The following is a 27,403-nucleotide window of genomic DNA, read 5'->3' as shown; positions in this document are numbered from 1 at the left end:
AGACAACTGTTCTTGTTGCCTCCATCTGACAAAAGTCCATCCTGAGGGAGACAACAGTTTCACAGGGTGTGAATGTCATTAAAACAACTTGGTTTGAGAGCAGAGAATAGGGAAGGAGAGGGAGGTTTGCTGGAGCAGGTGTGCTGATGTCACACTGTCTGGGGGTGAAATGGGCACCTTTGGCATAATCAGGGAAATGTGTGCTCCTGACTTTCCAGTAGATATAACTGCTAGGGATGTCCTGGCCAGGTGGCATAATTAACATCTCTCTCTGTGTCCCTCCTGCCCATACAGCACCCCTGGGAGATCCTCCCCTGTTGCTAATTGTCCAGAAGCCTCGTCCTGAGCAACCTGCAGAGCTCCTGAGGTGCTGCTGGGTCTCCTGGGATGGCAGCAGCTCCCTCCAGAATGCTGAGCAGCAGTTACCAGCTGAGAGAGTGAAGCCAGTGGAGGGCAGAGAAACTATAAACTCATCACCAAAGGGGCTGAAACCACAAGTGAAGCATCTGAGTTGGCACAAAAGCAAACTGGATCCTGTCTCCAGGTGGGACCAAGCTGCAGCTGGATGCCACAGGAAGCACAAAGCCTTCTGAGAGCTGTAGTTGGAGTGGATGCTCACTGAGTGACCTAAAATGTGAGGTTGGTTGCTTTTACTGTTGGGGTGATGATCAACTGGGTGTCTGAGCAGCCATTTATTCATAGAACCATAGAATCATAGAATGGTAGGGGTTGGAAAAGACCTCTGGAGATCACCCAGTCCAACCCCCCTTACATGCCTTTGTTTCTTCTCTGTTCCCCAGCTTGGTGCAGCAGCCACCACTCCTTCTGGCAGGCTTGGTGTGGTGCTGGTGGCTCTGTGCAGAGCCCATCTAGCATGCTCCTCCAGCTGGGACACTCTGCTGGTGCCAACAGCAGCTCTTCAACTCCAGGGACACCGGGCTGACTCCACACCTCCTGGGCATTGGACCTGCTGAGCAGAACCTGTGTTGGGTGAGAGGCTTTTCTGGCCACATTGGCTCTGTGCTGGGCTGTGAGGGGCTGAAAGGAAAAAGACTTTTTCTGCTCTGGTTTGTAAGCACAGCTACCCTGCTTCTTGTCACCCAGTCTGTTCATTATTGTCTTTCTTGTTTTGACTTCTTCTTTGAGTGTTTTACTCTCTTTGCTGTCTTTGTGAAGGCCTTGTGCTCTTATGAGTAGGAATACTGGTGTCCTCTGGTTTTCTCACTAAGAAGAACGTCTGAGAGTGGTTGAGAAAATATGAGGTTTTCCAAGACCTCACAGTCTTAAGATGTGGAAACTTGGTGACTGTCTCAGGGTGTGTTTGAGGCAATGCAAAGGCTGGGAAATAAATGACTTTAAGACACTCTGCACTGCTTGGCCTGCAGTAGCCATAGTGCTGTGGCACTTGCCAGCCCAGGACTGGGACAGAGGAGTGACTGTGTTGTACTTGAGGTGGTTGGGCTGCTTTTAGCTTCTACCTTCAGGGTTTGTTTGTGGTGTCTGCTGCAGGAGAGCATGTGATGGTGTTCTTGTGTTTGAATGAGCAAGGCTGATGTGGCCTTATCCCAGGCCAGGGCTTTGGATTAATTTTGACTGGTGTGCTGTGTATTGGCTGATCTGCTCCTCCTGGTGTTTCTGGGGGCTCCATGGTGTCCAGTCTCAGCAGAAGTTCTGCAGGAACCTATCAAACCTTGAGTTTGGGCTCAATGAAGCTTTGAGAACTCTGGTCTCTGGGTTGGTGACTGTCAGCAGGCAGATGTTGGCTGAGATCTGCACCATAACTACTTCTCAGCTGTGGGAGGTATGAAGTAATGTTCCTGCTCTTGGCTCAGTTTTGATACAGCTTTGGAATGTCTTGTGAATGCCCCTGTGGGTGCTGTGAAGCCCTTGTTCCCTTTGCCTGACATTGCCCCTTGAGGTGCCTGGGTGAGCAGAGCCTGGGCTTGGGGTTCTGCAGCACCATGGGAGGTGAAGGAGGGTGAGTCCTGGAATGTTCTCTCCTCTCCAGCTGCCTGGTTGGGTTAGGGGGGTCCCAGTGAAGAGGCCAGCTCTGTGGCTCTGCAGGAGCTGTGCTGGGGTGCCCACCAGCTCTGGTTTTGATGCAGCAAAGGCAACTTCTTCCTCAAAGCCTCTGCATTATGTTTCAGCCCTCTCAGAGTACAGCATTTTCCCTTGTGTGATCTTTATATTTGTTCAGGTAACTGCTCTCATGGGCAAACATTGCTTCAGCTGTTGTGTAATTGAACACATCCTCCACTTTCAGCTGTACTGGTGTAGCTAAGGAGGAGCTGCTCACGATGGAAACAGGAGGCCAGTGTAGCTACACCAGTGAGGAAGAGGGTAGTGGTGTCAGGCATTGTTGTATCTGTCACTTCAGTTGTACCAGGTGTTATTTCAGTGGTGTAGTTTCAATGACAGTGTCACTCCTGAACAGAAATGGTGGCATCAGTGTCCAGGAGGATTCAGGTGCTTTTCCTGGTGGCCCAGGACACAGTACAGGTGTCACCTGGAGGTGGAGAGGGGTGAGCAGTAAATGGGGTGTTTCTCCCTTTGATTGTCACACTGAGCTGTGCTACAAGAGGAGCCCCTGCCCCAGGTTTCAGTCTGCCTCCCCTCTGTTAGGGTGGTGATGAGGCAGAAGCCACTTGTGCCACTCTCAATGATTCTTCAGGTTTTTATCTCCTGTTTGTCAGGTTTATCCTTCCTCTGCACTTGCCTGAGGCACAGCTTAAACAGTGGTGGTTTAAATCTAGGCTGGTTGGTTGTGAATTGGAATGTGGTGCCTGGTTAAAACCAGGAAAGGCCCAACTGCATAAAAATGGCAGAAGGAGACAGCCAGGTACTGGTTCTGCCTTTGGGCCAAGAGCCCATGTGGTTCTGGCTGACTGGGAGCTATCTCTAACAAGGGATGCAGCTGGATGTGGCTTGGCTGAATGACATCTGTGTTAGAACCTGTGGCTGGAGTGTCTGGGGACAGTGTGCTCAGGGGACACCTCCTCCACCTCTCATCTCTGACACTTTTACTTTCTCTGGTTTTTTTACTGGACAGAGACTCCACTTCTTGCTTTGTTTCCCCTGCCTCCTGCAGTCGCCAGCTCTTCAGCTGCTTATCTGTCAGCTTAGTGTCATCTGAAGCCACAATCCCTGGTGTCCTTTTGGGTGTGACCTCCTGTTGGCCTGGGCACCTATGGCCCTCAAAGAATTCAGATTGCTGAGTAATTGGGAGGAATTTCATGGGTCATCAGGCCCAGTTCCCTACTGCTGCTGACAGTCATCCTGTGCAGGGCATGAACTTGTCCAGGAACTCATTGTTGGAACTAACTCTGTGTTTTTTCCCCAGTGCTTCTGGAGCAGCTGGTCCAGAGATCTGCTCTTGGAAAGGTTAGAAACCCTCCTCTCACTCCCAGTATCCAGGTGTCCTGGGCTGGTTTATTGTACTTTTGCCATTGCAGAGTGTCATCTTGCAGATGAGGGATGACTTGCAAATTTTTTTTTTTTCCTTCTCTGTAACCTTTGTGTCCTGTTCCAGTCATGGCTCTCGATGCAGATTTGTCCCAAAACAGTGGAAAGTTACTTTATTTTTGTGTCACTTCTTTTTTTGGAGTTTGGTTTTGCTGGGCCCTTGTGTTTTTGTGTTGTAGTTTTGAGTCTTTCAAGTGCAGGGAGAGTTCTGAGCTGCAAAGTTTGGTAATGCTAGTGAATACAGAAGAGCACTTTTTGCACTACTGTCACTCCTGTCTTGGTTTTTAATGTTTGTCCTTGCTGCTTGTGCCATCTTGCTCCTTGAGGAGGGAGAGATGTTGTCAGAAACAGTCAAATCAAGGTGAAGCTGATAAAGCAGTGTATTGAAGAGCCAGTGCCTGGCTCTTACTCGTGGCTCTTACTCATGTTTATCTCTAGCTGTGAATGTGCAATAACAACAGTTCTGTTCTGCACAGGCTGGCACAGCCTCAGACAGGAAGATCTGCTGTTTACCAATCAACACTCTGCTGTAAGTGAGAAAGGGGGGAAAAAAAATGTTTTATTGGTGCTGGGTAAGCCAGAGTGTAGTTAAACCTTTCTGGGGAAAAAAAAAAAAAAAAAAAAGAGGAAACTAAGAGCACATGTGTTACTCAAGATGCATTTTTCCTGGCAGGAGTCCCGTGTGTGTGTGTGTGTGCTTTTCCTGCAAAGCATCCCTGCTTCTGCTTCTTCCCATGAAATATACAGCATACTGGTGGCAGGCAAGTTAAAGCTTCCTGGTTTTACACTGCAACTGCTCTCAGCAGGCAGTCTGTCGAGGTTATTTTTCAGCCTGGCATGTTTTGTAGCTGGGGCAGTCTGTGGGCTGGGTTAGGATGACAGAGCTCTGCTCCAAGGATTATAAATGCAGGGAGGAAAAGATCTGGAAATCAGATCTGCTGGGTAAAGCTTCCCAAGATTGGATGGTGTGGCTTGGCTTGTTTTGTTCCTTCCTCTTGTCTGTCTTTCTGTGGCATTACCACGATGTTGCTAATGAGACAAACCCCGTGCCAGCCCACACAGGCTTTTGTTAACTCTGCACTCAAAAGCCAACCAGAATTGGCTGGGAAACTGGAGGGTGCAAGCAGCTCATTGCACTTCATTGAAGCAGTGTTAATCGACTTAGGAGAGCACCAGGGTTTTAGAGATTTGGTAGTGGGGTTTGGTTTTGTTTGGTTTTTATGTGTTTTTGTGGTTTCTTTTTAAACGTGGCTGCATTCAGACCCTGCTGGGCAATGCCTTTGTTGCCATTTTCATGCTTATTCTGGAAAAAAAACCTTCCTGCTCTTTGGTTGTCAATGGAGATGGGTTTGGAAGTTAACCCTTATTTTCAGGAAACCTTCCTGTTGTCTGCTTGTCCCCTTTTTCTCCCTATACCTTGTAATTAGTGTTGATTGCCCTTTCCTGTCTGTACAATCCCCTCTCTCAAAGCAGCTGTGATAGATTTCTACCAGCTCACTGGATAATCTGTCCCTGGTTTACAGTGTCCTGTGCAAGGGAGATGAGGAAACATTTCCAGACCTTGTTGCTCGTTGCTTTGTGGCTAAGCTGGCTCCCAGTAAATCTACTTTTCCTATCAATCTTTTGCTTCAGGCTCTGGACACCTCTTCCTCTGCTTATGAAGAGTCAGTGTTGGGCATTACATGCAGCTCAGCCCAACTCAGCTGCAGTGTATGAGTTTCTTCTGTGTTAAAGTTGGGCCAGAACCAGTTTCAAAGCAGCTGAAAGAAGGTAAAGACCCTCAGGCTTGCCTTTGCATGTTAATGACCATGGCTGGAAGGATGTGCTGCTGTTCTGGACTTTGCTAAAGCTTAGCATGAAGTGTGAGGGCTTGTTCTGTGCTGGTCTAGGACTCCAGGTTATATTATCTTGTTACCTCATTAATAGCCCATCTGGAACTGGGTTTCCAGGCACCTAATTTCATCTAACAATATCTCCACAAGTGCTGTACCAATCTGCTCTGTACCAATCTGCTCTCTCACTGTGGTTTAGAGCACTGTGCATTTTCAGCCTCCAGTCCCTGAGGTCACAACATCTGACTCACTTCTCACCCAACACCAAATATATGGTTTTATCCTGCTCTCCATTTCCCTCTCCTCCTCCCATCTGAGGTGCTTGTGCCCTGCCTCTTATCCTGGTGCCTGGTGAACATTTCCTGGCCCTGGGGTCAGGGCTTTCCAAGTCACAGCTCTCTGCCCCCAGTCACCTGGGAGGCTCTGTGGGAGAACACGAGGGCTGAAGAAACCTCCCAGGTCCTGGCTAAGTGTGCTGACCACTGGCCTGTCCTCCCTGTTACACCTACAGTCTGTCCTTGGAGGTACCTTCCCACCCCTCCCTGCCAGGAGCTTTGCAAGGAACTGGAACTTGCTGACACCTTCATTTCCTGCCAAGACTGCAGCACTTGGGCTGCCTTGTGGTGCTGGCTTGGCAGGTGAGGACAGGAAGAAAGAGCAACAAAACTTTGTTTCTTGTCACTGAGATGCCAGCTTTGTGCAAGACACCTGCTCAGCACAGAGCATTCCTGTTTGCTTGGCTGCTTTGCTCCAGGGTTCCCTGTGGGTGATCCTGGGAGCCCTGGAGCTCTCACTGAGTTGCTGTTCAGCATCTTGGATTTCCATCTGTCCTGCTTCTGTCCTAGGTGGATGTCTCGTTGCTGCTCTGCTCTTTCCCCCCCCCTGCCTCATGGAAAAAGAGAGATTGGTTTCCCTTCCTCCTCTGGGGTTCCTTTTTCTAGGGTCCTCTCAGCCTGGGTGACACCACTCCCATGCTGCTTGCTGCCAGTTCTGGCTTTGCATGTCCTCAGCTCCTTCCACCCAGAGCTGGGAGCCCAGCTGTGAACTGCTCACTGTGCACACCAATTGCCTGAGGAGCTTTTCCTTGCTTGGCTGCCATGACACAGCATCAGGTCCCCACTCTGCATCCTTCTTGAGTTATCCCTTGCCTTGACCTCCTCTGGGACTGGATAACATCCCTGCACCTTGCCCATCCCTGCACACTGCTCCCTGCTCACCCTGGGCCCCATCAGCATCTCTCTATTTCAGTGGTAGTTGGGAACATCTCCTGTGTGTGGTGGGGAGATTGTTAGAGGGTCAAGGGTCTGTCCTGTCTTTAGTAGGGATGAAATGGCCTCCTCCAGCTTGATGTATGAAGCCAACCACAGCTCCTCCTCCAGCTGTACTCATCTGCTTCTCAGCTGCTTTGGTGTTGAGGATGGATGAATTATGTCACACAGGCTCCAGAGAGGAGGCTGCTCGTGCCAGGGCAATGTGTGGGGCCTGGGCATTCAAAGCTCTTCAGGAACCTTTATTTCTCCCTGCAAGCAGCAGGTTGCATGGGAGTGAGGGTAGGGAGCTCCTCTTTTGCTGTGGAAGGTGTTACCACCTGAAGGTGGTACCTGTCTTAGGTTGTTTCTAGGCAGGGGAATTCACACAGCAGAGGGAAGAGAAGTTTTGCTACTTGTGACTTCAGTTCTAGAAGAAAGCCTCCTCTTAGGTGTCTTCCTCTGGGCAGAGCTTTGAGGGATTTTTTTCCTTGGTGTGCCCACTCCTGGGCCAGCTGCTGGCCTGGCACCTCTGACACCAACTCTCTGGTGTGTGCAGTGCCTGTGTCTTCATTCCTGGATCTTTTTGTGGAGAACAAGAGTAGCTCAGAGGTGACTTTTTTTTTTTATAGGTTGAAGGAATGAAGGCTCGTGCCCATATCTGGGAGGCCGGGAATCAAGAGGGGCTGGCAAACTCAGGCAGGAGCTGAGCTGGCTTGTGCTACCTGAATGAATAAATAGCTAAGAAAAGGAGTGTTTTTCCTTTCCCAAGGAGGAGACTTCTGCATATGGAACCAGAAGGGGACAGTTTGCCTCCCTGGCTTCCCAGGGGAGCTGGAGCAGCTGCAGAGACCTCAGCCTATCCCAAAGGGCAGTTCCTAGGAGCATCCTAGGAAAGGTTGATCCTGCAACTTCCTAGATACATTGTGACATTGGGTTTCCTTTTTTTTTCCTTCTGTGTTTTTTTTCCCCTCCATTTTTTGCATTCAGAGCCAAAAACCTTTGAAGCTGGAGGAAGGGAAAGGGAGTTAGACCCAGGCCCCCACCCTTCCTGCCTGCTTTGCTGTGGGTAGTGTGACAGAAGAGCTGGGGCCAAAGGGTCAGGACTGCTGGCTGGTGTTGAGGGATAGGGTTTGTCTGGAAGCATCCAGGTGACTCTGCTGTCCTGGCAGCAGGAGGCACCTCTGTGGGAAAGCTTTGCCATCCTGAGCTCGTTCTAAGTGCCTGCTGCTCAGGGTGCAGTTTGAGGAAGATTCTGCCTCACGTGCATCAGATGAAAGTAGGTGTGATTGGCTTGGGGGTGGAATGATCCAATCTGAGTTTATTTTGGGAGCAGTTCAACAGCCTCAGTTGAAACCTGGTAATTATTGCAGCTGCAAGGGGCAAAAACCCCAAATCCCAACTCAATGTCTTGCTAAGGTGCTTAATTGTTCATTTCCATAAGATCCACCCTTCTCATTCTGTTCCTATTCTTGCTTTCCCTCCTGATGAGATAGATGGAAGAAGCACTTCATTAGTTAGGAGGAAAATCCTGCTCCCTCCTGGCTCTTAGCAGTTTCCTATGCCACCCCTACCCTCACCTCTTCACCATGGGCCATGGCCCTGTGACGGCATCTCCTGGGGCATCTCTCTGACCACTGGCAGGAGCTTCCAGAGAGCCATTCTTCTTTTTAGGCTTCTTCAAATAAGCCCATCCCTTGCTCAGGTGTAGTTTTCATTCTCACCTTGACTTCCTGCAGGCTCTTCATTTATTTACTGTTGGCTGGGGGTGTTTTCTGCCTCGGCACGGTGAGCATCTACGTGCTTTGTGTTGAGCTCTGATGCTGCCACTCCTTGTGGTTTCCAACAGGTTCACCCTCTCCTCTCCTGGGGCCAATGTTTCTCCTCAGTATCATTCATTTCCTGCTCTCACCTGGCACGGGGGGTGACCCAGAAGAGGAGGATTTACTGCTTTGCTCTGCAGCAATCTGATTGCACGCAGCGCCACTTAAACCAGCGAGTTCTGGAGATCACCACGACTTAGCCAGGTTATCCTCCCCGTATTTATAGATCCCTTCCTCTCCACAGCTCCACCCACCCGTGGGATTTTACCACTCTGCTTTAAAGCAGGGCTCCCAGCCTCTTCCTCTCCCTGGTGCAGAGCTGCTGGATGAGGACTGGCACGCTGGGAGCCGGCAGGGATGCAGGCGGCTCCCGTGGCTCTTGCCTGTTGGGGTGAGCTAAATCTGGTGTTTTTGTGGGAAGGAGGAAGCAAAGGGTTCTGCTTTTCCAGCTTGAGTGTCAGCTGAGGAAGTGGTCTCCAACCAGCCTGGGGAATTGCTTTATTTGGTAGTTGAGTTCTGCTTGACAAGTGTAAACTGACTGAGAATCCTGCCTTCTGTTTAGCTCAGCCTGCTGTGAACCACCCAGGACTGTGATCCTACCCATCTTGCCTTTATTTATAAACTTGATTGTGGCAGAACCCAAGTCTTGAGGTGAGAGACAGTTTGTTCTTCTGGCAGGTCTCTTGGTTGCAGCTCCTGTGGCTGCTGGAGCCTGTGCAGTGCTCAGGATGGAGGAACCATCAGGGAGGGGGCAGGAAAGGCAGAGGTGCTGTGGGACAGCTGATGTCTCCAGCAAAACTTGAGCTGGTGATACTTGGAAATAATCTTTCACTTGCATCATGTGGCTTTCATTCAGCCAGAAAGTCAGATTTGTTATCAATTTACTGCTTGAATAGCAAGAAATAAGAGAGGAAGCACTGGGGATCTGCAAAAAATCAGTGATATTTTGCTGTTAGCAAGGTAGAGGTAAGCAGAGTGTGGGGATGTGCTGGCTGGGGCACAGCAGTTTAGAGAGACCAATTAATATGAGGAAATCAAGGTAGGGCAAATTATTCTTGGGCTTTTTTTCTTTTTTGTTAGTCCAGGCTTTGCAGGTTACAGAGAAGAGACCACAGCAGAGTGGGTAACATTCTCCAGCTCCTATGGCCTGATGCCAGGCACATTCTGGTATTAAGCTCACAGCAAAACTGCACCTGCTCCTTGAGCTGCCTCCCTCCAGTCTGTTATCTATCAAGGCCTTTCTTGATCCCTCAGAACAATCCTGGGATTGAAAAACTGTCTTTTAGGAATCTTTGTTTCAGCCTTTTTCCTGCACAAAGTAGTTTCTTCACAAAGGTCTTTCTACAGTTCATTCATCTATAAATCCTGGTGGGTAATTGAATAAGCTCAGCTGTGCTAATTTTTGCTTCTTCCTCATTTCTTCTTTTTTGCTCTGTTAAATGTCCCTTGATCTCTTTCTCCTGACACACATCCAGATTGCCAGGCCTTTTTTCTTTAAGGAGAGATGTGTGTATCTTAAACTTCTCTGAATGCTTAGAGGACATGCAATGTTTCTGTGGTTTAACTCCGAGGATGCAGAGAAGAATAAATTCTAAAATTTATTTTAGAATAAAATAAAGAATAAATTCTAAAGAAATAAAGTCTAAAGAATAAATTCTAAAAAATAGAAAAGACAAAGAGAGAAAAGGAAGAACAGTCGAAGGCCCAAACCTGCTCTGTGGGTCAAGGGATGCTCAATATCAGCTGGAAGTTGGTGTGAGCTGGAAGTTTTGTTGTACTGTGTGAAAATTGTCCCAGAAAACAGACTTGTGCAGGTACCCAGTCTTTTCTCAGCCTTACTGTGGTGTTAGTGATAACAAAAAGAGGGATATTTTATTTTACATACAGGAAAATCTCCTCACTGCTTTCAGATCAGGCTCCTTGTAGCTGAGATTACTAAAACCATGTTGTGCCAGTCAGAGCCCCAAGCTTTCAGGATAACCTTTCCTCTCTGTGTGCCATGCCCCAAGCTCTAAGTGAGACTTGCTTGTCCCCTTTTCTGCTGCTTCACCTGATGGTCAGGGCTTTCTGCTGGGTTCTGCTTTCCTCTGCTGGTCTGGCTGCTGCCCTGTGCCTGGGAGCTCCTGGTGCTTAACTGGGGGCTGCTTCTTCTAGAGCCTCACATTCCCCAGTAAAATTTCACCCAGTAAAAAAGCTGGATTTGGGGAAAGGACCCTGGTTAGAGCATGCATTAATAGGCTTCTAAACATGGAGGGTTGTGCTTAAATCATACCTTATCTTTCTCTCTTTTTCTTTCCTTTTTTTTTTTTTCCCTTTTTTTTTTTTTTTCCCCCTTTCTCTTTTTTCTTGTTTGGGTTTTTTTTTTTGGGTTTTTTTTTTTTGTTGGGTTTTTTTTGTTTGTTTGTTGTTGTTTTTTTGTGTGTGTTGTTTGTTTTGTTTTCTTTTCTTCTGTTTAATTTCTTTCCAACTCGTGATCAGAACCGACCTTCCTTTCTCCAGTGTGTTGGGATCTTTCCAGCAGCCCATGCCGCGGCGCTTCGCCTCTTCCACCCCAACCACCGCTGCCTTGGACCTAAACCTGGGATTAAATCTCAGCCTGGCCTGGGGAGGGGGGAACCATGGGGAGCTCTGCCTCATCGCTGGCTGCAGAGACCGAGTCGGACCATGGCTTCAGTAGCACACCCTACCCAGGGCACCCAGCCATGAGCTGGTATAGGAGTGGTCACAGTGGCCCCGTTTGGGAAAGTGCCCTTATAACACGGCAGCATCAGCATTTACACCACCGGGTGAGAAGGTAAGGAGGAGGGGAAGGAGCCTGCTCACCTGCTGACCTTGAATCTGGGGCACTGCCTTTGGGAGAGAAGTTGCTTTTGCATCCTTTTTACAGGGCTGCTGATGGCTCCTGCAGAACAAACTCGCAGGATTCATCCCAGCTCTTCCTCACTCGCCTAAATTGTGAAGGTGGCTGCCAGGGAATGGGATTGTGGTTCCTGTGATGAGTTTGCCATGTTCTTGTGGCTCCTTTCTGACCCTCCCAAGTAAACTGGAGGTGTCACAGGTGCAGGATTGTGACTCCTGTTTGGGTGAATGAGCAGCAAGATCTTCTGAAGTCAAAAGAGCAAAAGAAGCTGTTTTCAGGCAAAAGCAGAGAAGTGCTTTCAATGCCATATGAATGAAATGCATAGTTGCTCTGAAAAACATCTCAATGTTTCCAACCCTCAATATTTACTCCTTCTTGATGAAATCAGCACCTCAGATGTGTCTCTGGGTCAGTGCCTTGGCCCCTTCCCCATCAGCCACTTGCAGTGAGGAATTTGTGTTTATGTTGTGGGGCTGGTGTCCTGCATTCAGTCTCTCACAGGTTGAGAGCTATGTCAAAAGCATCCAAAAATCCTCTGCCTGTGGGCTTGGCTACAGAGGCTGCCCTGTTTTGTGCTAATAATACCTGAGCTTTGCCTAGTGCCTGCTTTGTGCAGATTCCAGCCTGGTTGGGTGTTTGTAGTTGCTTGTAGTTTGGAGCCTACTAGGCTTTTAGGAATAGCTGCTTGCTTCTGAGTGATCCCTGTTTGTGGCTTTCCACTTGGAGGTGTTTGCTGTGATGGCCATGTAGTATCTGTCATGTAGTCCTTGTTTCCTTGCCTTCCTGCTGCTTCAAGTCCCAGTGAGACTCCAGAAGGCTGGGAGGCAAGTGCCCTTGTGCTTTGCTCCTTTGTAGCCCTTTGGGTTTCCTTGTTGAGCTGGTAACAGTGTGAAAGCAATTAATGAGCTGTTGCCTTTCCTCTCAGTTATGGACTGGAGTTCCTAATGATGCCCAAGAGGCCTTCCCAGAGGCCACACTGGTGGGTACCAACCTCTGTGGCTGGCCCTCTGCTCTGTGCCCTGTTGGTTTGTCCCTTCTGGTTTAGAGGGATCCTGCTAACAGAGCTGGAACCTTCCTGTGGGATTAATCCTTCTGGACTGCTGCTCTTGCCCCTGTTGCCTGCAAGGGTTGGGGAAGGGCAGCTCCAACACCTGGGCACAGCCAGCACTGGGATTTAGGAGCTCCCAGAGCAAAGCTGACATCAGGTGTTAAAAAGGTGGTGTCTCTGCAGCCTTCTGCAGTGCCAGCTGAGCCTGCTCCTCATTCCAGGTCTGTAGCTTGAGAAACTAAGGGAAATCTTGACAGGTGGAAATGGATTTCCTGACCAAGCATCTCCACGGTGGAGCGGACGTAGGGGCAAGAACAGGAACTGCTGCTCTGGGTGCAGATAAAACCAGTGTCCTGTTAGGACAGGAGTGGCTTTTCTGATAATTATGTATTTCCCCTGCTAAAGGGAGAAGAGAATTCATCCCAGCAAAGTGCCTCGTGGTTCCTGGAGACAGGAAAATCACTGGCAATGATTCACCACCCAGTGGAAGGCGTGGGAAGGGCTGGCTGGAGGCAAGGATTAGGGCAGGGGGTTCAAAAGAGCTGCTGAGCTCAGCCAGGCTGCCAGGCACCAGAGCACCTGCAGCTCCCTGGTGAGATGGGTGAGACAGCAAGGGGAAGAAGCAGTGGGTGATTGGTTTCCAGAGAGGAACAGATAAATGTATTGCTTTAAAAAAAAATGAAGTCAATAGGACAAGTCAGGGTAGGTCATCTTGATCTGAATGTCCTCACCCCTGGAGTCCTGTAGTGCAGGAAGGAAGTGGAGTAGTGGGGAGTCAATTTGAGGCTGGACAGGAGTTCTGGGATAGACTTTGCTTTTCCTGCTGATTTCCTGTCCCTGCCTGTGGCTGCCTTCAAAGCTGAGAATGCTTTGGCCTCTCCAGAGTGGCAGAGAGCCAGGTCTGCTCTGGGCTGTCTGAGGGATGAACACAGACCTTCCTTGGCAGGAAAAAAGGGATGTGAGTTCTCCATGAGTGACTTCAGTCTGTGCTTGGTGGTGGAATTGGGGGAGGTGGGAATAGGGGTGGGAATAGGGGAAGGAATCAGTGCTGTTTGGATTTCAGGATTTTAGAATCTGGAAGGAGGGTGCATTGTCTCCTGTTGCTGGGGTGAGGCTGGAGTTTCCTGTCTGCTGAAGACAGATGGACATGAGGGAGAGGAAAAAGGGCCTTCATAGTGTAAGCAGGAGACTTGTGACATCCAGATTTGAGCCCCTGGTCTCTTCTGGACCAGGTCACACAGTGGTTCCCCAAATGAGGGTCTCTGCTTGAGAGAACAGAGTCCAGATGGCTTCTGAATGAGGCCTCCACCTGAGCTCAATGTCCATTTTATCAGGGTGGCTGTTTTGAGATAAATATTCTTTTTGGGAGTCTACAACATCCAAAGGACCCAGGGTGGGAACCAGAAGCCCATCTACCTGGTGCAGCATCTGTCCTGGAGGGAGCTGGGCCTGTGTTTGCCCTCATGTTTCTGCTGTTGTGGGCTTGTGAGAGGGGGAATGGAGGCAAATACAGGTTCCTGCTTTGTGCCCATGGGATGGGCAGGGAGTTCCCTTTCTCTCCGAGTTGTTCTGTGCTCCTGAGTATCCTATAGTGTCCTGGGATTGTCCAGATCTCATTGTTTCCTCCAAAACTTCCTAGGACAACCTGTTGCTGCCGAAGGCACGTGCTGCTTTTCTCCAACTGGTAATTTAATCCAGTTTGGCACTGCTGGCTCTAGGCTTGGGATTCTGACTTAACACGTTTTGGAAACAGAGAGGAGAAGCCAGGCTGACCCCAGCTGCCAGCTCTGGGCTGGCCCTGGCACTGGAAGTCTGCCTGGATCCCAGCCCAGCTGGAGGCTGGTGCTGGGAGGAGACAGAGTGGGGTGTGTACCCCAGCAGCCTTCTGCAGATCTTTGTTGCCTCTGCTGGAACAGCCCCCCCAGACAGAAGGGTGCCCCAGACAGAAGGGTGTTTGTTCAGGGGACACAGAGAGGAGCAAGAAGCTGTGGTTGGGTGCTGGTTGCATTTGGCCACCTGGGGCTGCTTCTATGTCCACCAAGGGATCCATGACCCCACTTGAGGATCTGCAAGCCCACCCAAGGATCTGCAAGCCCACCCAAGGATCTGCAAGCCCACCTGGAGATCCATGACCCACCCAGGGATCAGCAACCCACCCAGGGAGCCACAACCCCACCTGGGAATCTGCAGCCCACCCAAGGATCTCTAAACCCACCTGGGGGTTAGTGACCCAGCCAGGGATCCACAACATGCCCAGGTAGCTGTACCTTAGCAGCTGCTCTCCTCACAAACTGCTCTGGGTTTCTGTTTGATTTGAGCTCCTTCCCATCCTCCTCACCCCACCGTGCCTGCCAGCCTTCCCTCTCTGTCTGGTGCTGGGGACACAGCATCTCCCTCCGTCCCTGCCCACAAGCATCACTGAATCTCTGCGAGGGGTAGGTGCTGAAGGTCACTGTGAGGATGTGTGAGGAAGTGATCTGAAGAGAAAGAAGCTGCTCCTGCATTACAGATGGCATTTATGAGGCTGCAGCAAGAACCATTCGAACCAGAAGGAAACTTGAAGTGAAGTGTGAAGGCAGCCTGCAGCCCTTCTGTATGGCTCTGGGATGATCAGCAGGAGAGCTGGGGCAGTGCATGGGGTGAGGATCAGAGTTGAAGCTGCAGGTGCTTCAAGGCTGCCAAGTTGGCAGCTTGCTGGGAGCTGGAGGGGCCTCACCTGCCCTTGCCCAGAGCAGTTCAGAGCTCAGCTCTGTCTCCTGACACGTGGGTTCAAGCCCTGCTGCTCCCAGTGCTCTGAGTGGCATCACAGGCTGGGGCTTGTGGTTCCACAGAGCTGGGATTCTGCATTTGGAGCATGACAGATTCACCAGAGCAAAAGGAGTTGTTGGGAGGCTGGTTCTTACCACTGTCTGGGGGGGAGAGGATGGTGTCCAACCCCCCTGGCCTTCAGTAGCATCCTCCAAGCAAGGAGTGGGGAGAGTGTGGGCACAAGCAGGGTCTTGCATCTTCCTGAAAGCCTGGTTTTAACTTGCTCACCTTGGAAAAGTGAAACAATAGAGGGGCAGATGGATGGATGGTTGGATAGATGTGAGTGTATGCATATGTATTTCTCCTCCCTGATTCCTTGGGACACTAAGGAGACACCTCTTCTTCAGAGGCTTGGTGTTGGGTGGCATGTGCTCCCTGCAGCACTGGGACTTGTGTGGCACTAGCTGGAGCAAATGGGTCTTCTTTAAGCTTCCCTGCTGAGGAGCTGAGGTTCCTCCTCCTGCCTTACCCCCAGCTGTCGTGTCTGGCAGTGGAGAAGGACAAATGGAACGTGGGAAAGATTGGTTTTGCAGGAGCTGCAAGGTTGCAGCCCATGGCACAGAACCACCCCCTCCGGAGACTCTTCTAGCAAAGCTTGGCACAGTGCCTGGTTTTCCTTGGCTTACGTTTTCCTACAGCAAATATTTAGATGTTTTGCATCTTCTGGGCATGCTGGTGTGGGCACTGCAGGTTGCTGGGTGCCTGTGTGGGTGGGGAGGTGTTGGGGAGGGCAAAGCAGCTGACAGGAGCCATCTGTCTTGTGCGGGTTTCAGGCTGCTGGAGGCAGGGACACGCGTGCTCCTTCTCTCTCTTCCCTGTCTGTGGGTTTGGCAGTGATGTCCTTCAGGTTGTCCTTGAGGAGCATGTGTGCTGAGCTCACCCCAGAGCTGTCTGTGAGATTGTTTGGGATGTGAAGAGGTTCAGGAGCTTGAAATGAGAGCGGGAGCTGCTCTCCTTGGGAAGAAGGGCTGTGTCCTGCTGCAGGGAAGGGACAGGGAGGTGCTGGAGGAGCCTCAGCATGTCCTCTGCTGGCTTGCTGCCATGGCAGGATGCTTCTATGTGGCACGTTGACTCATGAGGGTTAATTACACATGCTCAAGCCAGGAGAATCCTCTAGATTCCAGCTGTCAAAATGCTCACTCCAGTATGCGTCAGCTTTAGGAGGCAGTAAACAGCACTGTGGCCTGAATTACCCAGGCCTCCAGGGCACCCTGGGACTTCAAGAGGCTTCCCTGCTAATTACTGACTGCCAGAGGAGTCATCCAGGTGTCCTGCTGGCTCAGTGAAGGTGGCAGCATCTCTAGAGCATGGGCAGGAACAGCAGGAGTAGGTTGGGGTGTTGGGTGGCCTGCACCAGCAGTGTTGTTCTGCTCTGCTGCTGGCTCTTCCAGCTCCACAAAACCCACCCAGTCCTCCTCCCTGTGTCTGAGGAGCCAGAGAAACCAAACAGCCACCCTTTTCATACTGAATCTGAGGCCAAGAAGAGGTTCCTGCCCTTAGCCTTTTTTGATGGAGTGGTGGAGTCATAGAATCACAGAAGGTGAGGTTGGAATGGACCTCAAGGACCATCTGCTCCAACCCTTCTAATACAACAGTTTATGTGAGATGTCCCAGCACCCTGAGCTGAGACTTGAAACTTTCCAAAGTTGGGGAATCCACTACTTCCCCTGGGAGACCATTCCAGTGTCTGACTGTACTCATAGTGAAAATTTTTCTTCTTGTGTCCAAGGGGAATCTCCCCAGAGGAACTTGTGCCCATTGCCCCTTGTCTTGTCCATGAGACTCCTTGGAAATCAGGAGTCTCCATCTTCTTTGTAGCCCCCCTTTAAGTACTGGAATGCTGTTGTGTCCTCCTGGAGCTCCTTGGTTCCTGATGGGATCCCAGTGGGTGATCTCCTGTGACATGGCAGCTGCCCCAGGTGGCCTTTGGGGCACTGCTGACTGCCACGCATGTGGGGCAGGAAGGGGCAGGGAGGGTTTTAGGCCAGTGGGGATGACAGAATGCTGGAAGAGCCCATGTCCAGTAGCAGGAACCCTGGTACTGAAGTTTGGCCAAGGACAATCTTGAAGCCATCAGTGCAAGGGAATGAAGATGGCTGTGAAGAAGAAGCATCCCCAGCCAAAGCACAGTAAGATCAGCTTTTATACCACTGAGCTTCTTGGGAACTGTTGGTAATTGTCCTCTCTAAAGTTCAGGCACATGAGAAAGTGAAATAAGTGACCTTTATAAGTCAGCTGCAGGCTGATCCATTGCTGTTTGTGGGACTCAGCCTGTGCCCAGGATCTCTTCTTCTGACTCCCTTGCAAGAAGGAACTGGATTTGGTTGCTGGCTGGAGCACCAGCAGAGCTCCCTAATGCCTGGATGGTCAGTGCTGGGTTGATATTTTGGCCTCATTAAATTGCCCTGTGGCCATCTCTGTAATAAGTTGTGAATCCTTGAGGCTGTAAAAGCAGGGATGCTGAGGTGCTGAAATGCCAAAGTCTCCTTGGATGTGATTCTGAACTTCTTCCATGGCTTCAGCAGGAGGGGCAGAGCAGCTGGCTCAGGATGGCGTGAGTTTCCCTGGTGTTAAGAGCAAGCTGTTCATTTAGGGTTCAACTGAAGAGATTTTGCTTTTAATTTTTTGATGTCTCAGCATCCAGTCTTGCAGAGCAAAGCCAGGATTCCCTGAGAGCTGCAGAGCTCTCTGACCTTCCTTGGCTTCTCCTCAGAGGAAGGGGCAGTGATGGGGAAAACTCTCTACACACCAGGACATTGATCTGTGGCTTCAGCCTTTCCCCTGCAGATCTAGTGTGCTGAGCTGGCAAGGTTCTGGAGGTCCAGGGGGTAATTCAGCTCATCTCTGACCTCAGCAGGTGGGAATGGTGCTGGAATGAGAAGGTAGAAGGCAGGGAGTGACATTTGGGTTGGGAGTGTCCCTTCTCCTGTCCTCTCCAGAGCCTTGGTGGCTGCTGTGTGGATGTGCTGGGAGCAGCCCTGCACCTTTCCTGACCTTCACTGTATTTAGTGAGCCTGACACTTCAGCTGCTGTGAGGATGGATAGATTTCTATTAACCCTATCCTGTGTGTGCCCCTGTGTCAAATGAGCACTGCAGGAGCTGAGAGCTGGGGCAGAGGAGCTGGGAATTCAGGCTCTTATTCAAGGGAGACCTGAGAGATGAGTGCTGACAGCTCTGGAGCTGTGTTGTTGCTCCTGATCCATTTCTCCTTCTCTCTCATTCTCTTTCTCTTTCCCCACCACTCTTCCAATTTTATTTGATCAGCAGTACAAATCACAGCATAAATCTTTGCTGAGTGGCAATTTGGGTTGGCAGCCACCAGTAAATCTCCTCTCCCAGCCTCCCCATGTGAGAGGGAAGTTGCACTGGGAGAAGGGGAGTCCTGAGTGTGCCTGGATTACAGTCCTGTCAGCTTTTCCTGGCTCTTTCCAGGGCCCATAGCATGTTTAGCCTTAGTGCTACATCTCTCCTGGGAAACAGGAAAATTCTTCTCTAGTGCCAGCAGCTGGTGTGTTGGGAAGTGGTGTGAAACAGCCTCAAAGATGGGATGGGAGACCTTGCAGATGTGGTTGGTCGGGTGTGAGACATCCAGAGTCATTCCCTGTTTTAAAGGTGGTTTAAGGTGTTCTTCATCTGGGCAAACAAGCTTGTGCGTCCAAACTCTCCTGCTCAGCCAAGTGCTGTTGTTTTCTGATGCCTCTGGTGTGTGTATCCTCCACAGGCTGTGCTGGGAAGAGTGGCAGAAAACAGTTCCATGCAGGGTGTGAGGAGCAAACCACTGCTTCCAAGAGCTGTGTGTAGCTGCTTCAGCTCCTGGTCAGATCCTGTTTAACCTGATCTCTGGCTCTGTCCTGGAGACTGGAACTTTGCTTGTTCAGCAGGTGACAGCTGTTCCAGAAAGAGAACTGGAGTCCTGATGATCTCCTGGGCTGATATATACACTATATACTATATATTCCTCATTAGCACTGGAGGACCTGATATGATGTAGGTGGGGAACTAGAAACTCACCCACAGCCTTTGGTCTGATGTGTGCAGACAGAGATGGATGCTGGTGTCTCAGAGGTCCTGGTAGCTCTCTGAATCCCAGGCTCAGGTCCATGTTTTGTTCTCTTAAGCTTCCCCCCACATACATAAGCAAACCCTTTAATAGCTGTAATAAACCACACGCTCCTGTTTATTCTATTTATTCTACCACCTGTGGAAAATGGGCAGTTGAAGGAGCTGTGCATGTAGTGGGGAGAAGAGCCCATAAAGGCAGTGTCAGCAGAAAGATGAGTGGCTTGAAGGGCTTTCATCTTCCTGTTGCCAATGCTCAGAAGTGGCTCCAACTCTTCTGGGATGCAGGCAAGTGTGTGCTCCCACACTTGGCTGCTGCTGTTTGCAAGGAGCAGGTCTGGTTTCACCCAAAAGGTTTGGAAGTCCTTATGCTAGCAAGTGGGAATAATTCAGAGGATGGTGAAAGGAGCATTGCCAGGACTTGAAAAATTAATATTTCGTTTCTAAACTCGTTTTAGGCTTGGTGATTGGGCAGGATCCGTGGTCTGTCAGTGCCTTGGTGGCTGCCTAGATAACAAGCCCCATGGAAAATTCTCCTGTAGGCTGGGATTGTTCAGTCTAATGAAGAGAAGACTCCAGGGGACCTTAGAGCTGCCTTCCAGTTCCTGAAGGGAACCCACAGGAAGGCTGGAGAGGGACTTTTCATAAGAGTGTCCAGTGACAGGAGAAGGGGAAATGGATAAGTTATCTTTTTGCAGCCTGGTTCTTCTGAGTTGCTGATCCTCTCCCTCTGTGAGTGATGTGTACAGCACTTGACTGCTGGTCCCCTCCCCTCTCCTCTCTGCTGTCTAAGCCTCTGTGTGGCACACCAGCCTTGACAGGAAAGGCCAACCCTGCTGCAGGCTTTCACTGTTTGTCAGAAAAAATTGCTTCTCTCCCCTATAATGTGCAGGAGATGCTGGTTCATCTGCCCTGAGTCTGATCAGCACCTGAGGCAGCTTTTCCCCCCACTCCCCATGAGCCTTGCTGGGATTGCAGAGCTGCAGCCAGACTCCCCAAACCACAGCTGATGCAGCAACAAATTTATTCAGCATTCATCAGCTTGAGCTGACATCACCTGGGAGCAGAGCTGGAGAAGGTGCTGATGGTCTGGGAGCAGGAGAGGCTGGAGCTGTGGGTGAGGGGGGTGAGTTCCCTGCTGCTGGAAGGCTCTGCTCTCCCTTCAGGTCCTGCCCTTGGCCCTGCTTCATCCCAGGTCAGTAAATTGTGGAAGGCTGGGGATGGACAGGCTGCACCAAACCTTCATCCCTGTGTTTTCCAGGACCTGGGAGTGAATGTGAGTGTGCTTGGAAGTTGTGTGGAGCCAAGGGCTCAGTGGAAAGAGTGAACATGGGTGTGTTTGTGCAAACCCCAGTCCCCAGTTCATCTGGATTGTGGCCCTGGGCTTCTGCTCTGTGCTATGAGATCACTCTGGGATCAGTGCTCTTTGGAGGGGGTTGCAGATAAGGTTCCTGATGTAGGGCAACAAGAGGATTGGGAGATTGGAGCACCTCTCTCATGAGGAAAGGCTGAGAGAGCTGGAACTCTTTAGCCTGGAGAAGAGAAGGCTGAGGAGAGACCTTGTTAATGTCTGCAAGTGTCCAAAGGGTGGGTGCAAGGAAGATGGAGCCAGACTCTTCTCAGTAGTTCCCAGTGACAGGACCAGGAGCAGTGGGCACAAGCTGGAGCACAGGGAGCTCCATTTAAACATAAGAAAAAACTTATTTCCTATGAGGGTGCCAAGGCAGTGGCACAGGCTGCTCAGGGAGGGTGTGGAGTCCCCTTCTCTGAAGATACTCATGTGCTCTGGGTGATCTGCTTTAGTGGGAGAGTTGGATTGGATGATCTCCCTTCCAGCCCTGATGCTTCTCTGTGTCTAGACAAGAGGACAGTCGTTTGCCCCCTGCCTCCTGGTCTCCTGTCACCAAAGGAGCTGCTCCAGGATGTTCAGAGAGAGCAGGGCTCTGGCAGGAGCTGCCATCCCTGCTGCCAGATAACATTTGTAGTGTGGCTGCTCCATTCCCATGCCCTGATCCAACCACAGGCTGAACTCCAGGGATGTTGGGAGTTGCCAGGGTTCCTCTCTCTTCCTCTGGCCCTTGGCAACCTTTCTGTCTCTCTGTACAGATCAGTACAGAGCCTGTTGGCTGGGTTATTAAGCATCTTTCCTGAGGCACAGAACTGGCTCAGCTTTTCACTAAGGTTTGGTGATGTGCACTGCTGCCTTCCTGCTCCCTGCTGGGTCCCTCCCTTTGGTCCCCATCGTGGTGCTGGTGGCTTGGGGGCCTGGCATGGGACAGTGCCACTGCCCACCTGGCCTTGGAGCCCCAGAAATTTCCTCATTCACTGATTCAACCCAATAACAGCTTTACCTGGAGCTGGGATGATGGCCAAGTTCAAGCCGCAGGAGAAGAGGAGGAGTAGGCTGGGGGCTCTGCTTCCCCCCTCCTCCAGACCTCACAGAAAGGAAGGTCTTTCCCTCACCATCCTCCCCAAACAGCACTGAGCTCCTAATTACTGTTGGTTTTCTTAATTGCACCTCGGAGCTATTCCTTGGTTGGTTTGTTCAGGGAGAAAGGAGGGGATGGTTGGTTCTCAAGCAGCCAGCAGCCAGCCCAGTGCAGCTGGAGCTGGGCAGAGCTGGGGACTGGTGGGACAGGAGGAGATGGGGGCTCAGTGGGGTCCTCCTGCTTCCCCCCCTGTGGTTGTGTCTGTGTTGTGATGGCTCCCACAGCCCTTGCAGGGCCACGTGAGGGTGCAGGTGGCCCTGGTCACACTTGTGTAGTGTTCTCCAACAGCCTTATTTTGCCTTTTAGGTCTCAAAGGCAGCAAACAGCTTTGAACTTCCTTTTCATCCTAGGAAAAAGGGATTTAATTTACTGGCTGAAAGTACAGGGCAGTGTTTTGAAGCCAAGCTGGGAGAGTAAGATGAAGCTGCTCACAGAACATAACCTCAGTCCTGGCTCATGCCATGGTCTCCAGACATGAGACATGGTGAGATGTCCTCTAGTGCATTGCTTCCCACATTTCATCTGAAAACCTTCCACTTTAAGCTCTCCTGGCCACCCCTTCCACTTTTCCTCCCCCAGCATCATAGATGATCATTGGTATGAAGATGTCCTCATCTTCTTGTCTCAGGGCAGGCACCATGCAGGTGGGAGGTGTTCCCATGGCCAATCTGCAGGTATGGATAGCAGATGTCCCCCCTGGACATGGTGGCAGGGTCTGGGGCAGAGCCAGCACTGCTGAAACAGAGGCAATAACAGAGGATGTAGCTCAGAGGAAGACCCCTTAACCATTGGATCTGAGGGAGCAACATACATCCGTAGTGGAGCAAAAAAGGACATCTCTCCTTGGTATGTCCACCTCACATATCTCATTGGTGCACTGAAGACAGCAAAGTTTTGGCTTTCTTCCTCTCTGGGCAAGAGCCATGGTGAAGGGGATGCTCTGCAGCCCCCCCTGGATGCCCTTTTTTGGCTGCTTTATGGTTTGAGAGAGGCATAAACCCTGCTCTGCCCTTCCCTGGAATCCTCTCTTGGTTCATAGCTGTTACCAACTTTCATGCCCTTTTCAAAGGGGCAGATTCCTGTTGGCTTTTTAAATTAAACCCTGAAATTAATTGATACAGTAGCAGAGAACATCATCTTCCCAGCTGTTCCTCCTTTGCATCTTGTTTGTCCTCCAAGTGCTGGCTTGTTGGTCATGTCCTCTTGCTGTTGATCTCCTTGGCTGCACACCTTGTGCCAGCCTAACTTCAGCTGTGGATTGGAGGTCTGTGTTCCTGTGTGGCACCTGGATGTCCCCTGCTCACATCTTAGCTTGAAACTGCTCACCAGTTTATCCAGACCAGCACGGAGCCCCTGTGACTGCAAGAGGAGCAGCTGTGATTTGCTCAAAATCTGTTTGTGCTCAGGTTCCTGTGGGTGCAGGAGGCCATGAGACACCCCTGGTATCTCCCACCCCCCTTCTGGCATTTTTCCATGGGAGGGGTTGTGCTACAGATCATACAGAACCCAGAGGTTCTGATGTCCTCAGTGGTCCCTGCAGGGTATGTGATGGGGTCAGTGGTTTTCTGTCTGTCCCCATGTTGCCAGAGCCATGTTTGCTCTGGAACAATCTCTTTTCCTGCCACGTTCAAAGCACCAGAGAGTTGAGGCTGATTGCTGCAGCCAGGTCAGCAGGCACCAGTCCTTTCCAGCTGGAGCTGAACTGGTTTGTCCTTTGGCCATAGCCTGGCTTGCTGCCTGGCAGCTCAGCTGCCCTCCCCTCACCTGGATTCACTGATGCTCAGTTTGTGTTACAGCCCAGGAAAGGTCCTTACCAGTGTTGACCCTTCAGCAGGGTCTTGAGAGGTTTTCTGAGCTGCTTCAAGTCAGGGAAGGATTTACAGGCCAGTCAGGGAATGATTAAATAAGTTTTTGGAGCCCCTCCTGCCCTTTCTTCAAAGCCTTCCTTCCTGACTAAGGTGGGTTTTTTCAGAAGTGGAAATTTTTTGTTCTTTCCTGCAGCAGCTTTCAGGCTTCTCTGCGTGTGAATAATTGCAAACTCCCTCCTGCTGGGGCTCTTGAAGTGAAGCTGCAATGCACGTGTGTTTCAAACCTCTTCTCAACACCAGCAAGTGAGGGGGGCTGTGTGTGGGCAGTGAGCACTGATGTTTCTCTTGTCCCCTGACTGCCATGGGCAGCCCTCGATGCCTGATATTGACTTTTTGTCCCCCTGTCTCAGCACAGAGAGCCAGAATCATAGAATTGGCTGGGTTGGAAGGAACCTCAGAGATCATTGAGTCCAACCCTTGAACCACCATTGCGGTTGCTAGCCCATGGCACTGAGTGCCACATCCAGTCTCTTTTTAAATATCTCTAGACACAGAGAATCCACTACTTCCCTGGGCAGCCCATTCCAATGGCTGATCACTCTCTCCGTAAAGAAATTCTTTCTAATATCTAACCTAAATTTCCCCTGGCACAACTTAAGACCCTGCCCTCTTGTCTTGTTGAAAGTCGTCTGGCAAAAGAGCCCAACGTCCACCCAGTTACAACCTCCTTTCAGGTAGTTGTAGACAGAAGTCCAGGAGGTTTGTTTGGGATTTGTGGGAATTGCCACGAATCTGGTTGGAAACAGCTGTGGGACTTGTGGTCTCCAGCAGGTTGTTCTTATGAAAACCCCTCAAGAAAATATAATTCCCAAATGCTCTTTTGCTTGAAAAAAGGTTTCCCTGGTGTTGCTTAAAAAAATGTATATGAAGGGCCAAAAGCCAAGTGGCAGCAGCTCTCACAATCCTTGTGTTCCCACAAGCCCTGTTCAGGGTGTGGGTCACGTTGTCTTTCATTTTTTTTTTCAGCATGGAAGTCTCAGTTTGATGTCTGGGTGTGGAAATCTGTGGGTTTGAGCCTTTTCTGTCCCAGCCAACTTGCAAACAGGTTATCATTTAATTCAGCAGCAGATCTGTAAGATCCTGATCTGTGGGACTGATTTCAATGCACTCTGACTCTTCTTCCATCCCAGGTGCCTCGTGCTTGTTGCTGGACAACTTTATTTTACATAGGAAACCTTCTGGGACACTGCTCAGACAGTGCCACATTACATTTATAATTACACTCAGATGGAGTGTGATTATAAAATAAATACAAGGTAGCTGAACCAATCTTTAGAGGGCTTTCTAAAATGCCAATCTGTTCTCTGAGTGGGCTCCAAGTGGGCAAGAAGCTGAAGGTACAACTATCCAACGCAACTTGGGGCTGTCAGTCTGCTTGGAGCTTTCTCATCTGTTGGGTTTTTAACAAAAAAAAAAATAATTCTTGAATTCTTGTGAGGACTGGGGGCCTTTCCCTCCTGAAGATGCAGTTTTTGTGGGAGCTGGGATGCTCCCTAATATTTTAGCAGAATGAAGGTGTCTGCAGAGTTCCCTTGGTGTAATTTGGGTATAGGAAATGCACTTCCATGCAAGTGTGACAAAACCTGGTGTCCCTCCTGTCTGTATTTGCTCTTCAGTGGGTTCACTGCATGTGGGCTTCAGTCAGAGGCAGTGTAATGTGGTCAAAGTAGGCAAAATATAGATTGAGGCCATTAAATTCTTCACCCCCTTGAGCCAAATCAATATATTTAAGAACTTACTGAATCTGTTTAAGCATACACACAGTGTGATGCTGGCCTGAATTAACAGCACAAGTTTTCCTCACCTAATATATACAATTGGTGCTTGATATTGTTTGCTCTCAATTCCTCTAGATAACCAAAAGACATGGGAAATTAGGTACAGAAAAGGTAAATAATGGAGTAGAGTCCAGGAGTGGTGGCAGCAGTAGCACTCTGCTAAATTGGTTTCTTTGAAGTGAACTGTGATTGAAACTGCAGAAATCTCCCCTGCTTGCATGCAGGGAGACAAGATGAGGTTATTAATTATCACAACAGGCTGGAATTGATCTTAATGAGAAACAGGAGAGTTTGAGAGGAGCTGAGGCTGTACTGATGGCTGTCCCCAGGGCTGGGGTTCCAGAGGGACCTTCCCAGGCTGTTCTCCTGCAGCAGAGCCTGTCCCAGGATAATCCCCTGGGACTGGGTGCCAGGGTAGCACATTCCCCATGCCTTCATCCAGAGTTTTTCAGAGGTCACATTGGCATTGCCCATCTCATCCCAATCACCCTGAACAGACACACCAGGTGCTTCTTTAGGCTGAGCTGTCTGGTCCCTCACCAAAGAGCTTGGGAACCCAGAGCTTGCAAAACCTCATGACATTTGAGCAAAGCTCGAATTCAGATTTGCTGCTCCCCTTGAAATACTCAGTCTGCCTCTTCCTTTTGTATCCCCAGGGATTCTTCTTGTTTCCCTGGCAGAGATTTTGGGTAACCTGTTCATTAGCCAAGGAGCATTTGAGAATGGGTTTGTCTCAGCATGCCTGTTCTGCACAGAGCTCTGCCAGCCAGAGGGATTTGCTCTCAGAAGGATGCCTTTACCACACTGAAGCAATTACAGTATATTAAAGGCTAATGATGCACGTCCTGTTTTTGTCACAAGGCAACCCGGAATCTTTTAGGATAATTCTGTGTAAAGAATGATAAAAGTCTCTTGTCTCTGGCCCATCAGTTTAGGATAATGCTGCCTGTATATCCTTGGCCTTGGAGGAAAGCTAGTCTGAGGCCTCCTCCTTCCAGGTCTTTGCATTCTTGCAGGGGTGTTGGGACTTCAGTGACCATGTGCTCAGATAGATTCCTCCAAACACTCTGCTCCTTCTTTCCTTTTCCTGGGTCAAATCCAATGAGGGATTTCAGTTGGATCTCTCCAAGTGGTCTCCTCAATTTCCTTCCTTCATCCAAACTAAATCTTGGTGTTACAGAGTGCCTCTGCCCTCCTCCCATTTCCTACCCCAGGTTCTTGGGCTTTTTGTGGTCAGTGAAGGGTAGAGGAGCACATTAATGGTTTCTTTGCATCTTTTCCAAGCAGTTGTACTTGCAGAGTGTTGCCTTGGAAGTTCTTTCGTCCCTGTCCTACAGCAAAATGTCCCCTCTTACCCCCCCCCTAACTTAAGACAAGCAAGCCCTGGTTTTGGGGAGGTGATGGCAAAGTAAAGCACAGGGAAAGCTGCAGTTTGAGAGCATGTTCTTTGGTTTTCTTGGCTACCATGAAAATACACTGCTGAAGGAACTCCATATGCCTGGAGCCAGTATTTTTTTTTTTCTCAGACTTGTCATTAGCAAAGTTCAAGTTTCCCTTGGGAACATCTCATTAAAACTCACAGCCTCTTCTCTCCCTGGCTGGTGGAGCACATCTGAGCTCTTTGAGCTGTGTCCAGCATGGGAAAAGCAGAAGCTAAATAGAAATGCTGCAAGAGCCCTCTTGAGGTTTGATGCAATGGGACCAAGAAATTCCCAGGAACTGGAGTGTGTCATCAGCTTGGAAAGCTTTTGGTGTCTCTCTGAGCCTCTGGGCACCTTCTGGAAAGGGTTGTCTGGTACTGATGGGTCTTTAATGTCCCCATTCACTGTTAAATGCTCACCCTTGCATGGTCTCCTGCTGCAGAATTAGACTTCTTTTTTCTCCCATCTGCTTTGATGAGTGATTTTGGTCTGCCACTGTGGTTTTTAATTTAACAGAAGCACTCCAGTTGCTTCGACTCATTTCAGGTTCTTACCAGTGGAAAATGCTGTTTTCTGCCCAGATGTAACAGCCCCAGTGAATGGTCAGGAGTGCTCATACTGTGCTGGGAGAAGGCAACCTCCAGAAAGGTGTCCTGGCCAGAGGAGTTTGACATAGAAGTGAAAAGGGTTGGTCCCTCAGATGCTTT

General features: G+C 50.0%; 1 protein-coding gene across 3 annotated transcripts in view; it reads left to right on the top strand.

Moving 5' to 3' along the window:
* Window positions 1–278: 278 nt before the first annotated feature.
* The window catches only part of CAPN15 (calpain 15), a 44,102-nt gene continuing 16,977 nt past the window's right edge, over window positions 279–27,403 (top strand). The window contains exons 1-5 of one of the 3 annotated variants that reach the window (XM_030459934.1): window positions 279–639; window positions 801–990; window positions 3,341–3,381; window positions 5,095–5,232; window positions 10,843–11,158. In XM_030459934.1, coding sequence (XP_030315794.1) covers window positions 10,983–11,158 — 176 coding nt within the window. In that variant the 5' untranslated portion in view covers window positions 279–639; window positions 801–990; window positions 3,341–3,381; window positions 5,095–5,232; window positions 10,843–10,982. The remainder of the gene's footprint in view (window positions 640–800; window positions 991–3,340; window positions 3,382–5,094; window positions 5,233–10,842; window positions 11,159–27,403) is intronic. The other 2 variants (XM_030459936.1, XM_030459935.1) reach the window with 2 other exon arrangements.

Source organism: Calypte anna, chromosome 14, assembly GCF_003957555.1.
Source record: "Calypte anna isolate BGI_N300 chromosome 14, bCalAnn1_v1.p, whole genome shotgun sequence".
Taxonomy (NCBI): Eukaryota; Metazoa; Chordata; class Aves; order Apodiformes; family Trochilidae; genus Calypte; species Calypte anna.
The sequence above is the reverse complement of the archived record's forward strand: the minus strand, read 5'-3'. Positions and strand labels throughout refer to the sequence as shown.